The sequence below is a fragment of the Chelonoidis abingdonii genome, chromosome 19, assembly GCF_003597395.2.
Source record: "Chelonoidis abingdonii isolate Lonesome George chromosome 19, CheloAbing_2.0, whole genome shotgun sequence".
NCBI lineage: Eukaryota > Metazoa > Chordata > Testudines > Testudinidae > Chelonoidis > Chelonoidis abingdonii.
The window spans coordinates 32,497,429-32,512,811 of NC_133787.1; the positions used below are offsets into that span (position 1 = coordinate 32,497,429).

Consider the following 15,383-nt stretch of genomic DNA (forward strand, 5'->3'; position numbering starts at 1 on the left):
GTCAGTCTGCCCTCTGGTATATCTCAGAATCTGATCTCTGGTATCTGACCTGGCTCCGAACTCCTGCTCCAACCACTAGCTCAGACTGTCCATGTCCTACTCATGACAGTTTGAATTTGTTGGCGAAAATGTCTTCTCATTGTTAACACTGGTGCAGCTCTACTAGCAGCATCAATGGTAGGCACGCTACTATAGAAAAGGCTCCTGCAGCCACTGGGTTTTGTAACAACATAGGGGAAATACTCCAAAGCACCTAAGGGGTTTAGGATCACAAGTCTCAATTACTTCCCTTAAGGGCTTCTGAAAATCTCTCCCCATGCTGTCTAGCCCTGCTCAATGCCCACAGCAGAATAAGGAGGTGAGATAAACCATGGAATGCAAATAAATATCCCTGGGACAATTATTTATTAACTATTTATTTATTACAGTACCACCTAGGAAGCTTAATCAAAGGTCAGGGCCATATTACATTAGGCATTGTATAGACACATAACAAAGGTCTTATCTTGACTATGAAAAACGTTAAGTTTAGATAGGACTTAGCTAACGTGAGTTAGCTGAGATGGGTTAAGCACAACCTCAGCTGGATCACTTTTTCTGAGTAAGACAAGGCCATAGGAGATGATCCCTGCCCTAGAGCATGTCCAGTCTAGGTGTCAAACAGGACACAAGAGGTGACAGAAACAGACAAACCCAGTTAGGTGGGGTTTGAAGGAATGAGGTAACAAAAATAATATTCACTTGCTGAGACACAGTCAAACTCAAAATAATACTGGGTTGTTTTATAAAGCTCTTTACCTGTGTCATTAATAACATCTTAAGCTATTAACACTGAAAGGATGTTTAACAGCCACTTTACTTTTTGCCCTTTCTGCTCTTTGATTTTTCATTTCACTCATCTTGGATTACATAAGTAGATGGATGAGTTTTTAAGCTGATTCCCTCTCTGGATTTCCCTGCACTAGAACAGTGCAGCAAAGTGTGATTTTCAAATACTGCAGAAAAATATTTGGTGGTTAAAAGAAAAAGTTCATAGTTTCCAAAGCCAGAAGGGACCATTGTGACCTTCTAGTCTGACCTCCTGTATAACCCCAGCCACTGAATTTCTCCAAAATAATTCCTAGAGGATAACCTTTAAGAAAACATCCAGTATTGATTTAAAATTGTCAGCAATGAAGAATCCAAGTTTTCATGGAATTAGAATAAAATAAAGATAAACAAAGCACCATGGAACCATTTTCAGTAATATCAGTTATGGAAAAATACTCTGAAAAACCCCCAAGATATTAGCTTTAAGCTCCTTGGCAGTTTCTCCTTAGAAGGGCAGCAAGTTTCTCAGTAATTTTGTGTGTACAGAATCTAAATTAACGTCCACTAGAAGGAAAAGGAATTCACTCATACTAAGCAGATGAAAGATCATGGCTGGCAGCTTGATAGAATAGGCATTGCTGCTTTTAACAATTTCAAAGCAAATTACAGCAAAATCCACCCATCTTGCCTGCATGTCTTGTCACTGCTTTGTTTACAGCATCTCATTTTAAGCAACTTGAAACACAAAATACCCCCCAAACCTCTAAAACTAAAAAATCCTTAGCCTTTCTGTAAAATCATGTATAAAAGCTTCATCTTACGTTTGAGGGTAATAGGGATCAATAGTGTGTCCATCTCCAGTGCTAATGATACAGGAAAGGTTGCCAGAATAGGGAGAGAGTAGCCATTTCAGAGAAACTGTAATATTTTCAAAGCTAAAGCACGTCTCAGTCACGGCCAGTTGCAAACCTGTAAAACATAATGCACAGAGAACAGCGTCATCACCTGCTCATTGCAAACTTGTTTTCATATATTGTTCGCATCTGGACTTAGTTGAAGCACAGTTGCTCGATAAATTCTGCCTTGTTAAGACAATCGAGGGAATTAAAGACATGAAGTACCAAGTTGATTTTTCCCTGGGTTTGCTTGTCATGATTCCTGTTGAAACATTGTACTCTTGAGTGTTTTGCACATACTTGAGATTCCTAGTCATATATATTTATTCAAAGCCCTATACACAGGAGCAGCTCTAGGGATTTTGCTGCCCCAAGCATGGCAGGAAGGCTGACTCCAGCTGTTTGCCTGCGGAGGGTCAGCTGGTCCCACGGTTTTGGGACGCCTGGAGGAGGTCCACCGAAGCTGCAAGCTGCGGAAGGCAGCCTGCCTGCCGCCCTCGCAGAGCTGGCAGAGCGCCCCCTGCGGCTTGCTGCCCCAAGCACGTGCTTGGTGTGCTGGGGCCTGGAGCCACCCCTGCCTATCCAGCTGTTATCTGGCGTGACCTTTCTTGTTAAGCACACTCTTCTTATGAATTAATCTGTATTTAGCCATGTCCTTTGCCAGAGTGTGTTTCACTGTTCCAGCCTAGCCTTCCTTGAGAATACGGAGCTGAAGGGAAAAAACATGGGGGGGACTGCATAGCTCAGGGCAATGGTAGTAGGTTATAGATTCACCTCTGGATCACTGGTCCTACTCCAGCCCGGTTCAGCACTATCTGAGGGCTGTTTGGTAGACTCATTTCAGTTCTGAGGGGACAAGTGTCTATGTCACACTAACTGATAACTTCTTAGCAGAGAGACCAAGGATTGAATGGGCCATGGAAATTTAGGAGTGGCCCTTCTTTGTCACAGCTGAACCTCTTTGTTGAGGCAGTTTTGAGGCTATTTGTGCTCTTTACTGCGTCAGCTACACCTATTCTCTGTGTAAGCCCTGCGGCTTGACGCTGACCAGAGATGGGAGGTAACTGAGTGAGCTCTCTGATGGCATCTGCTGGAGAGCAAGGAGAGTTTAAATGAGGCAGTACCTCATTTAAATATCAACTCTGTTCTCTGCTGTCATCTACTGGAGAGCAAGGGGAGTCAACTGTGAGAGGCAGTATCTTATTTACATATTAACTGCAAGTAGTTTGGGGACACTGGGATATATAATTTGACTAAGTTTTGTACTTGGGACCATATTTTTGAGATTACCCTGTTGGGAACCCCCCGGGCAAAGCCTGGGCAAAGCCTGAGTATGAGGTCATCCTGATGAAAGTGATGTTGGCTGAAGTGGGTATAGGATGACAATGCTCCAGAATTGGCCTGGAATCTCCTGGAATCGGTATCAATCTCTTGGTGACTAGGGAAAGCAATCCGGGATAGGATTGATAGGCTATTTTAAGAAAATAGCATCATGTCATATTGGGGGAAAATAGCTGGAATAGCTTCAGTCATAGTTGGCAACTCTAGTCGGGTAAAAGGCCCTGGACAAAGCCAGAGAGAAAGGGCAAAGAACATGCATTGTTCCTGGGTGGTAGGGATTCTGAGGGGTTCATAACATCACTGGTCCCCTTATATCTAGAAGAGCCGAGCTAAGAGCAGTAATTGCGTTAGGGGAGCAGAGCTCACCAGAGGCTTCCAGTTGTCTAGCCACTGGCAAGTAGAGGTCAGAGCCCTGCAGCAGTTTTTGTCACATGAGCAGCAGGCAGAGCAAAGCAGCATTTGGATTCACCCGCAGGTCACAGCTTGCAACAAAAGAGCAGCAGAGTGAGAGGAGTTGCACTTACAGCACTACAGTGAGAACAGAGGAATTCATAGCAACAGTCTGTCAGCCTAGTGACTCTGGTGACGTCTCCCTGTCCTAGCTGCTGAAATCAGAGAGCTGCCTATGAAACAGGGACCCTGATTGTCCTCCTGGACTCTTGGAATCACAAACCAAGAGTGAGGAAGCTGGGGACCAAAGAACTGAAATGGGAGGCTGGGAGGGTAGAACAAACTGCATCAGCCATTCATGGTCTAATTCGTTTGGGACTGTGATTTATGCACCCCGAGGTAAATGGTGGTGGAAGGTATTGAACTGGAAATATTTGTCCTAGTTCAACTTGGCCTTTCTTTTTCTCTTCCCCCCAATAAAATTCATTTGTTTAAATCTCTGTGCTTGTGAGTGAGTACAGATTTGCTTAGCAAAGGCTCCAGAGTGGTTTAGGTTTCCAGATTACTGGATGAGAGTTTGAACCAAAAATGAAGGAATTATTGAAAATCCCCTAAAATAAGGATCTGGCCCTTGTTGCTGCCAATGCCATTGGCAGAAAGGTTAAGTGTGGATACATTAGAATCTCCACTGCTTACATGCCAGCATCTTTCACAAGTACTGAGTTCACTCACACACATAAAATTAAATTATAAAAGAAAGCAAATGTCTGTCTTTAACGTTGGACCTGAACTTGGAACAGTACAGCTGGAACCCCTGATATTTGGGAGAAATTTTGATCTGGACCTGAACTTCTCCACTTGGGGCTTTCTCTGTGTGATGGATCCCAACCTGAATGCTGGATCTGAACCTTCTCAGACACTGGAATTTCAGATCCAAGTCTGATATTCTTGGTTCAGACCTATCTCTAACTTCTAAAACTATTTTAAGGAGCTATGTCACCGTCACAATGTTAAAACATCATACAATATGGGCACTATGGCTACAACTTTAATACTTACCTTCCATGCAGTGATATTGAACAGACAAGTAGCTCCCCAATGTAGGACAAGGATCTCCAAAGAATGTCCCATCTGATGCCACCTGGCATGCCTGGAGTCCGTGACACTGCCCTGGAAGGCATCACAGTCTCATGTGCACTGACATTTGATAGATTAAAGTACCAAACTTTAAATTTCACAACAACTCAAAGAAAAGGTGGGTATTGAAGTAAAAAAGGGCATTTTCATGCCATGAATTTCTGAGCAAAATGGAAAAATGGGGAAAAGAGGGGCAGGAACAGATGATCAGACAAGCTACATGATTTTTTGAATCAGTCATGCTTTGAATGGAGACCAGCAAAAAAACCCAACAACTTATGACTATTACAAAAGTGGAAGGAACTAGGATGTGCATTGAATTTATGGTTATGTCAATTATAAATTTTATATATATATAAACATTATAATTTTTAGGTGTTTAATAGATGAAATTGACATGATAACTAAATAGGATGGAAAGATAAACATAAGGATGAAATAATGAATTAAAGTCAATGATATTGTGCAGGTTCCATGCCAGAGAGACAAGAGAAATGTGGGAAGAAATTGACTTTAATAGGATTTGTGCAAAGGGAACAATGGATGAATAAAGTCCCAAGTGAACAGAAAACTTTGTAGCCTAAAATCTGGTGGATAAATACCAGTCTTTTTCACCTGCAAGTACTTTTCTTCCATGAGGTTTCACTTCAACCGTCACTAGGCTCTGCCTTAGCAATAAACAGTTAAATGTGTTCCATAAATTCCTAGTCTGATTGAAAGAATGAACAAGGCATGAACCTAAACTCTACTGATGAGAAAACTGCAATGAAATGAGAGTGAAAGCTTTTGATCATGCTGTGAAAAAATGAATAAAACTAAAAACGTAAGAAGTGCGTAGCTGAATAGTAATAACACCTACCTTCTGTATAAAGCTTTTTCATCAGTACAACATAAAGCACTTCACCATATTTAGTGTATTTATCCTCACAACACCCCAGTGAGGCAGAAAAGTATTGTTATCATCCCCACTTTACAAATGGGAAACTGAAGCACAGAGAAGTCACGTGACTTGCCCAAGGTCACTCAGGAAGTCTCTGGCAGAATAGGGACATGACTCCAGATCTCCCAAGTCCTAGATTAGTGGCCTAACCATTGGACAATGGGCTATGTACAAGAAGGCAGCTAGAATCAAGCTGGAGTATATGTAGTTTTTATTTGCCAGTAATGGGCCAAATTCTGCTGTCAGTGGCACTAATGTAAAACTCAGCTCTGGCCTTGCACAGGTGTTACTGAGAGCAGAATTTGACCCATGAACATCCACAGACATAAAGCAAGGTACGTTGTTTTAGGTACCACACATTGTAGTGCTTACTGTAGAACTCTGACAAATCCTGCAATGAATATTTACCTGCTACTTCATCCTTGACACTGGTCCAGCTACAATCCTCTTCCATATCAAGCTGGAGGGGAGTCTCCAATACACAGTAGTGAGGGGTCTTCCGCCCATAGAAACTGTCACCAATCTGAATGACTTCTCCTGATCCACATTGCATGGTGGCATTGAAGTTATCACAAGCAATGCTCTGGCCAGATTCTGATGGGAATGGAAGAGCAGATGTCATCTCAGACAAGGATATACAGTGCATCCTCTTCCACAGGGACTAGGAACAGCTTCGCCCCTACCAGGAATCTGTGTGGTCTTATCCTGCCTAGGAAATGAGACCCCGCCCCCCATGGTGATTCTTGAAGGTGGGTCTCAACTAAAGTTATTTTGAAGTGTTTTTTTAAAAAAAATTGAAATTTTGACAACATTTCAACATTTTAAAAAAAACAGGAGAATTCAGATGGAATTTTCATGAAACTATCTCCATTTTTAAACAACTGCAGAGCCGGTTGAAATGTTTAAGAATGAGTTTCTGAAAAAAAGGGGGGGATTTTTTGGGGGGAAACTGCAGTTCCCTCCTCCTTTTTTGATCAGCTCTTGCTTTAGTCTCAACTGTTAGCATGCTGGCTCCTCAACACCTGTTAGAATGAGCAAAAAACTGTATTTGCGACTTGAAGGAAGTAAGGTGTGGAAGGCTCTACTGAGTGTGTGTATTGAAAAAAAACAAGTTTAAATGACACTAGAATGGAAAACAAAAAGGTAAAGTTGTCTGTAATTTTTCATCAATGTTTTTAATGAATAGTGCCTTTTGTTTTGGGTTCATTTTACTGAATATATTTTTTTTTTTTTACAAAAAAAAGTAAACCAAAAATTTTCAGTTTTTGTGGTTTTCCCCCTTTCTCTCCCTTTTTTCTTCTCACCTAGTAGAACAATAACAACAACTAAAGAAAAAGAAGAAGAAAATGGGGAAAATGAGAAGAAAACAGAAGGGGGGCAAAGAACAAAAAACATCTTTTTTTTGTTTTGAAAAGCAAAAGAAGAACATTTTTACAGACTTAATTTCTTGAAAAAATTAAAAAGGAATTCAAAATGAAGAACATTGAAAATAAATTCATTCAAAATTTTTTCATTTAAAAGTTTTGACCAGCAATACTTAAAGGATTCAGGCTACTTGTAAGATCAGAAACCGCCCCTAGGTAATGTGTGATCTGCTTTAGGCTCAGGAACTTGCCCAGGAGAAGAGCCTACTTATTCAATAGGGGGCTTGGCTGTAGTCTACTCATGGGAGCACCCCTTACTCACATGTGAAGTCCCATTGACTTCAGTGGGATTGTGTGGGTGAGTAAGCATAGCAGGATCATCAGGGCCAGCTCCAGGCACCAGCTGAGCAAGCTCATGCTTGGGGCGGCAGATTCTACGGGGCGGCATTCCGCCCAATCCTAGGGCGGTACGGCTGCTGTTTTTTTTTGGGGTCGCCAATCTGGCTGCCCTGTAGGGGGCGGTAGCACGGAAGGGAGCGCCCTGCTGGGAGCTGGCTGTGTGCTCTGTCTGCCCCAGCCAGTGCCAGGTCTGCAGCAAGCCCGACAGCCCACATCCTTCCCTCCCCTTCAACCAGAGCAGCGCGGAGCCCACCCGGCAGGCGATGCGGTGGTCAGGCCACGTGGCGAGCACTCCACTGAAGCCCTGGCCGCCCCCCTTCTCTCTCTCCCCCCTGCTCCCTCTTCCTCCCCTCCGCTGGACCGGGGCACATCTGCAGTGCAGGGAGTCCCCCTGCATCCTGGCTCCGACTGCCCTGCAGGGTTTTTTTTTCCCCTCTGCTTTGCTGCTCCAGCCACACTGCAGGTTGTTTTTCTTTTTTTGCTTGGGGCTGCAAAAAAGCCAGAGCTGCCCCTGAGGATCATGCCCCTAAACACACGTATCTTATTCTTTGAGGGGCAAGCTGCTAACTGTCTAGGATTCTTCCAGTGACCTGAACTTATTTAAGAAAGAAAATGCCTGAAAACCCTTGGTGTCACTTACGGGAGCCTCAGAAGAAAATTGCTTTAGTTACCCCAGATTTAAGTACATCATTCTCCAATGGCAACTGTGACTGTTCCATTTGAAAGCCTTGATTAGCAGCGCCAGTGTGTGCACACTGTGGTAATTGTGTGCTATCCTTATTTAATGGCTAAATCTAAGCCTCGCTGTATCTATAGCAACATGACCAGATTACAGATTAGAGCAGTCTAAATAAGCTTGTAACATAATTTGCTGTTAAATTCTAGTTGGGGCTATTATCTGCTGGTTTTTTTTTTTTTGGTTGTTCTTTTCCTTCCACAAAGAAGGTTGTCATTATAACTGCTCCCTCAACAAGTTCTGCATGGCATTTATGCTTAAAAAAAGTTAGATTAATTGAGTAACATTATCCGTTCAAAATCTGTTTAGAAATGTGTATTTTGACTATAGTATAGTGCTATGGTTTATTATGCATTTAACAGCGAAAAAGGAAAGAATAAATCCCACAAGGTCTGTGAAGCTTTAACCGCAGATAGAGAAGCATGAAAAGTTCTGGGAAGAACAACAGAAGGGAGGAAAGCTTAGTTACAAGGCCATCTATCTATCTGTGCTTTTACACATTGTATCTGACAGGGCCAATTCTAGGTTTTTTGCCTCCCTAAGCAAAAAAAAATAAAAAAATTCTGCCCCTGAAATTGTGCCACCCTAAGCACATGCTTGGCTTGCTGATGGCTAGAGCCGGCCCTGGTATCTGAGCATATAGATTAGTTTGTCAGACCTCCTAGACATTCACGCTGAAGATTCCAAGCATATTAGAAATATGATTCAACCCTCACAATAGCCCTGTGAGGGGGTGGTAAATACTGCGATTCCCATTTTACACATGGGCAAACTGACGCACAATGAGGTTATGTGAGCTGCTAAAGATCACATAGGGCTCAAGTCAACACACAGTGAAGCCAATGAAAAGACTGCCATTGACCTCCTGGGACACTGGATCAGACTCACAGCATGCAGAACTGGTACAAGAACCTAGTCTTCTCTCCCACTCCCCTGCTCTAACTATTAGTGAAGTTTATTTGTGCCTTGGTGGATATGGACTGGAGATATTAAAGACAAGTCAGTGATTTGGATCAATCTCTGAAATGGTTGATTGATGCCAGGAGTTTCTATACTTCATTTTAGGGTTAATGAAAAAATAATGTAATGGAAGCCATTGTTATTAATCTGTATCAACTCTAATATTGCTCATTAAAGGTCTGATCCGAACCCCATTGCAGCAAAATCAATTTAAAATTTTAAAGAGCTTTGGATTAGGCCCTATCATAGTGAATGCTGACCTCCTTCCAAAGAGAAGGGTGATAATTCTGGTTGTAAAGAAAAATTTCCTTTTTAATGTTAAATACATAAAATACTGTATTTGATAGTGGAGCAGGGCAGGAGGGTTGCTAGAGTTTGTAGCAGCCTCTGCTGGAACACTGGATTCATGTATATTAGTCAATCTGCAACCAGACTCTGCTGCAAAAGAGCTGCTGTGTTAGTCAGCCCATCTTGTCCAATATTCTGTCTCTGACAGTGACCCAAACCAGAGCTTCAGGGGGAGTGTACTGAACAGGGCACTTCTGAAGTGATCCACCCCTATCTTCCCGGTTTCTGATAGTTAGAAGTTTAGGGTTGCCCTAAACATAGGGTTGAACTGCTGGCCATCTTGGCTATTTGCCATTGATGGACCTATCCTCCATGAATGTATCCAGTTCTTTTTAAAATCTGGTCATGCTTTTGGCCATCACAACATTCCATGGCAATGAGTTCCACAGGTTAGTTATGCGTTGTGTGAAAAAGTACTTCCTCTTGTTTGTATTAAACTTGCTGCTTATTAATTTCCTCAGGTGACCCCACATTTTTGTAGTGTGCGAAAGGATAAATAACACTTCTCTACTCATTTTCTTCACACCATTCATGATTTTATAGACCTGTATCATAATCCACCCCCCTTAGTCATCTCTTTTATTAAGTAGAACAGCCCTAATCTTCCTTAGTCTCCCCTTTATAGCCGTTCCATAACCTTGATTGTCTTCGCTGCACTTCTCTGAACTTTTTCCAGTTCCATTAAATCCTTTGGAGATGGGGCAACCAGAAATGGACACAGTATTCAAAGTGTGGCTGCACCATGGATTTATATAGTGGCATTCTGATATTTTCTGTCTTATTTTCTGTCCCATTCCTAATTGTTCCTAACATTTTGGTAGCCTTTTTGCCCATTGCTGTGCCCCGAACAGAAGTATTCAGACAACTATCCACAGGGACTCCAAGAACTCTTTCTTGGGTGCTAACAGCTAATTTAGAACCCATCATTATATGTGTATAGTTGGGGTTATTTTTTCCAATATCCTTACTTTGCGTTTATCAACATTGAATTTTAATCTGCCATTTTGTTGCCCAGTCACCCAGTTTTGTGAGATCCCCCCCTAACTCCTTGCAGTTTGCTTTGGACTAAACTATCTTGAATAATATTAAGATGCCCGTGACCTTAGCTCAAGTTTATGCAAAAGAGCAGCTTAAAATCCCTCACTTACATGAAACCGATGAGAAGCACAAATTCTCCTTATATGTGGGAGTATATGTTGGAGGAACTAGTATAGTCAGCACTCCATTCCATGGCTGCTTGATCCCAGCCAGGACTTACCTGGGTGGTAAGGTTAGGCACCACAGTCTGCATTTGTTTGGTCTCCTGCTGGAGAGCCAGAGAGAACTACAGGTTCTAATCCCTCTCCTTACCTTAGGGGAAACTGCAGGCTGCAGTGCCATACAGCAGATGTGATTTGAGAGAAGACAAGAGGAATGTGCTCAGATAATGGTTTCCAGTTACTCCTGTGCTCCTAGGAGTTCAGAGTCTGAATTAAGCAGTCACTAGTTGCATAGTGAGTGAATGCAGTGGCCTTTCATCTCTGGAACCTGCTTCTATTCTTGGCTTTGGGCACATGTGGAAATGACTTTAGTAGTCCTATCCTTGCCCCTCGTTGCAATCAAGATCCATGTCATATAACAACCACTTCCTTTGTCGCGATTAGAACCTGAACCATCAAAGTGCTGAGTACCCACAACTCCCATTGACTCTGGTGCTCCACCCCTCTCTGGATTTTTCCCTTTGCCAGCAGATAGGCAAAGGGGACAGCTGCCTGGGTTTTCTGTTTTTTTTTTTAAATAAGCTTGATATTTATTCACTGAATGATGACTTTTAACAAATCCTGGGTAATTTAAACATTGCCTGAAATACAGCATGCTCAGTTCTAGCACCATCTGCTGTGCATCTTACCAAATTCACAAATGAAGTCAAACTCCTGACTGCAGTTTTCTGTCATGCCCCATTTATAGCCAGAGTTCTTCAGGATGTATCCACAATTGGCTAAGAGAGATGGCTGATCCTCATGCCAGTTGCTGTAGCTTATATTTGAAGTGTCCAGCCAAATCAATGATCCTGTGAACAAAGTAAACCACATTGAAAATGTCTGTAACCGTCACTTGGAGTTTGCCAGCTCCTGGAACTCTGGACTGAGCCTCCAGAGTCTAGACTACAACAATCAAGGCTACTAGAGTCTGGATTTGGGACAGAATGGACTGGAAACTCCTGCTTAGGTCAGTAGAGAGGTAATAGGGTCAAGCAGTTTGCTGGGCCAGTGCTGAGTCAGGGCTGCTCAGCTGCTCTGGGAGAGGAGGGCCTGACTCGGACACATAAAGGCATGTTTTAGTTTCAATTTGGAGTTTGGGAGCAGCTCAGAGAGAAGAAGAACAGTTTAGAGTCAGTCTCTGATTAACACCCCTACCCCACAAAGGGAGTCTTTGAACTTCTGTAGGGTCGAGCGCATGGGTCAGGCAGTTCCAGCCCTGCAGAGACCAGCATTGAGAGGCAGAAACCCGACTCGGCTACCGAGAGCCAGCCGAGCAGGTTGAGCAACCATCCCTTATATTAAGGGACCATCCCTTATTTCATTGCTTTGTCCCTTTGAGGGTGACCACCTGTCACTGATTTTGAGATTTATTGATATGTATTGTAAGTACCATTTTAAACATTAAATTGAAGCATGATAATTGCATTATGTACTTAAGGGCAGTAGAAATGTACACTTGAGAGAAAAATCTGTGATATGCGCAGCTAAGGGAAATGGCGTTTCCCTAAAATATCCCTTAAAATAAAGCACTGGACCTTATTTATTTGTGGTTTTTCTCCATCTAACAGATGTGGTCCCCCTACACAGGAGTGCAGCCTGGGGAGCCAGGAGAGGCCCTTGCTCCAACCAGAGGCAAAGATACTGTAAGAGAATCCTTTTTTAAAGCCAGCCAACATTCACAGTGCTGCAGCAATCCCTCAACATACCATCTGCCTGGGAAGGTGCCAGGGAGGCAGATGGGGGTTAGGAAGAGGTGGAAGGTGAGAAATTTGGTGATGTTTTTAGTACTTGTTAATTAACCCTAACGCTTTCCTTCCCCAGATCCTAATTTCCTGCTTCCGGTAAAATTCCCCTTTGTTATACTGTTGGTTGGTGGCATTTCTTTGCTGGGGTTTGTGTTGATGTACTTTGTTGTTTCCTGTATATTGGGTTTTATACACCTTGCCAGCAGTGGCAACTTATTCAGTTTCCCAAGAGACAGCACCCTTTTGTGTCTCAGACCAATGAGGAGGTCCCCTTGGGGGGAGAGACCAGGTATCACAAAAAAGAACCCAGAACCCAACACATATGAGGAGAGGGGAACAGTCACTCCAAGTAGTGAGTGCCAACGAAGAGGCTCGAGCCACGCCTTGTGGGAGACGTGGGCTATTGTCAGTGAGAAGCACAGCTGTAAGGCGAGTCCTGCAGTCCTTACTCAGACAAATCTCCCACTGACACCAGCGGCAGTTTTGCCCAAGTCACGGTGCTAGGATCAAGCCCATTGTCATGAGACAGATGGCACCAACATTATATAGCCTCTCAGGGCTTATGCTGGAGTAATGTAGGCATGTGGTTCTGACAGAGATTCAGGTTTTCCTCCTGAGCAAGTATTGAGCCTATGGAAATCCAAGCCACTGCAATAATTGTCCTGGGATTAGAATTATAATAATATTAACAGTGAGGTGCTTCCAACATTTTAACATAGGATACCCACAAAAACGCACCCCTCAGCCTGTGCCAATCCCTATGTCCCAGGGGTCTATGGACACATAAGGTGGACTGGGAATTCTAGTCTATTATATCACCATTTAAATAAGAATACATTCTCATAAACATGATTGAGGGGAGAAACACCACTATTTGTCAGACAAACTTATTTGTAACCGCATTTTGATGGAAATGCTCATCTGCAGTTCCTGAATAGGGTGATCGGATCCCCATTTTATGGGGACAGTACTGATATTCAGGGATTTCTCTTATATAGGTGCTTATTACCCCCTCACCCCCATCCTAATTTTTCACACTTGCTATCTGGTCACCCTGTTCCTGAAAAGCCTATGGAATTTATTGTTCGTACATTACAGAGCTCGGCTTGCACCATTGGAAGAGGGGAGATGAAGACCTGGAAAGGGACTCTGGGTGTATTCATCTAAAATTGTATTTTTCAATGCCTAGCACCTTTCATAACAGAGTCTTCCACATCTCAGTGATGTTCATTAAGGAAATGTATCCTTTTGCATCGCATTTAGGTACTGGATCATATATATTCATTTATAAATTCATTGAGTTTAAGCTAGAAGGGCCATTTGATTATCTAATTTGATTGCCTGCATATCATAAGCCCTTACATTTCATTCTGTTACCTTGTTTGTGTGTATATATGCGTATATTGTGTGTATACATATCTATAAAAAAGGGCAAAATTCTGCTCTGCTATACCAGTGAAAATCTGGGCTAACTCCATTCTCTAACTTTGTAGTATAGAGCAAGTCTACAATGGATTTACACTGGAGTTACAGAGAGCAGGATTTAGCCCATTATTACGACTGATGAACAACCCTGCAGTCCTTTGATAAAGCATTTGAGATAAGTTAAGCAGAAAACAAACAGGACATTGGTTTTTCCTTCTCTTAAATGCATAACATTCCTACAGCTTTTGGGACAGTAGATATTAAATATTGTTCCATCCCCAATATACAGATGGGAAAACTAAGGCAGAGAGAGATAAAATGACTTTATCCCAGGTCACACAGAAAATCAGTAACAGAGCTATGAGTAAAAACCCGGTTTCCTCGCTTACAGTTTCCTGCCCTAGCCATTAAATTAGGTCCTGCCTTGTGTATGAGACGGTCTTGTCTACATGAGTGTGGATATGTAAGTGTGTTTAAAATGGGCCATCAACTTGAAGAGGACCTCAGTAAGGTCTTCCAGATAGGGTCCATATAACAGTAGTAGTTATATGTATTGCAATAGCATCTGGTGGCCCCAGCCAAAGATCTGGGCCCTACTGGGCTACTCACTGTACAAATACATCATAGAAGACAGTCTCTGCCCCAAGGAGTTTACAGTCAAAATACACAAGGCAGGCAAAGAATGGGAGGGGGACAAGAAGTGCAAAGAGGTGAAGTGACTTGTCCAAGGTCACACATCAGGTCAGTAGCAGAGCTGGGAATAAAACCCTGAGCCCCTGCCTCCTGGTCCAGAGGGTCATGATGCCTCTCATAATAGAAGCAGCTCTGTAATACATTGGTATATGCCCCTAGATGTCCTTTGACAATACTAGAACAAGAGTCACTCATCAGCAGAACCCTACAGTTGGGTTTCCTTGCATTACTACAGCGATGTAGTAGCTTTTTCAAGTTGCAACCTAACTTAAAAGAAGGCATTATTTCTCTTTTGAGATCACCTACCTTCTGCAGTTTCATTCAGAAGGGAACTTGAGGTCAGTCCTATCCACCACTCCCTGTCCTCGGAGATATGGTTCTGCAAGAACTGTTGAGTTTCCTCATTTTCAATAAAAACGAGGTGCCCCCCTCCTCTCTCACACCAGCTCTGGGCACTCGTGAAAGTGCGTGGGAGTCTCACAAACTCGTAGCATGAAAGGTTGAAAGCCACCTGGTACTTTGAACAAGGTATCCCCTCCTCAAGAGCAATTTCCTCCACAGCCGAACGGAGAACGAGAGAGGAGAGAACAGTGATTAGAAGCCACATTTTTAGCTTAGCGGTTGGAGCCCTCCATGGCACTGGTGTTATGCACCATATCACCATGCTTTTTGTCCCTCTCTCTTGGGCTGTCATCCTGTTATGCCATCAATCTTTCTTTTTCCTCCTTGCTGTTTGTCACATGATACCAGCAATAGCATGGGGAACAGATTGCTCCTAATAAATAAAGGTTATTGCCTCTGGGGATACATGCAGTAAGTGTTGATGCTAACTCGTTGCAATGGGCGATACGAGAACCATTGTGTAAACGTCCCATTCCAAATCAAGCCAGTTTGCATAGTGGTCATTAGACTTTTCACTTCGTCTCTGAGTGGAAAAGATAAAGCTGATATATGTTGC

At 42.8% G+C, this 15,383-nt stretch overlaps 1 protein-coding gene across 1 annotated transcript in view; it reads right to left on the reverse strand.

Annotated features, from left to right (window-relative positions):
• Window positions 1-15,119, reverse strand: part of LOC116819130 (polycystin-1-like protein 2) — a 64,928-nt gene extending 49,809 nt beyond the window's left edge. The window contains exons 1-5 of the mRNA XM_032770611.2: window positions 14,732-15,119; window positions 11,210-11,371; window positions 5,923-6,108; window positions 4,497-4,607; window positions 1,632-1,779 (exon numbers count right to left, since the gene is read on the reverse strand). Coding sequence (XP_032626502.2) covers window positions 1,632-1,779; window positions 4,497-4,607; window positions 5,923-6,108; window positions 11,210-11,371; window positions 14,732-15,119 — 995 coding nt within the window. The remainder of the gene's footprint in view (window positions 1-1,631; window positions 1,780-4,496; window positions 4,608-5,922; window positions 6,109-11,209; window positions 11,372-14,731) is intronic.
• Window positions 15,120-15,383: the final 264 nt, after the last annotated feature.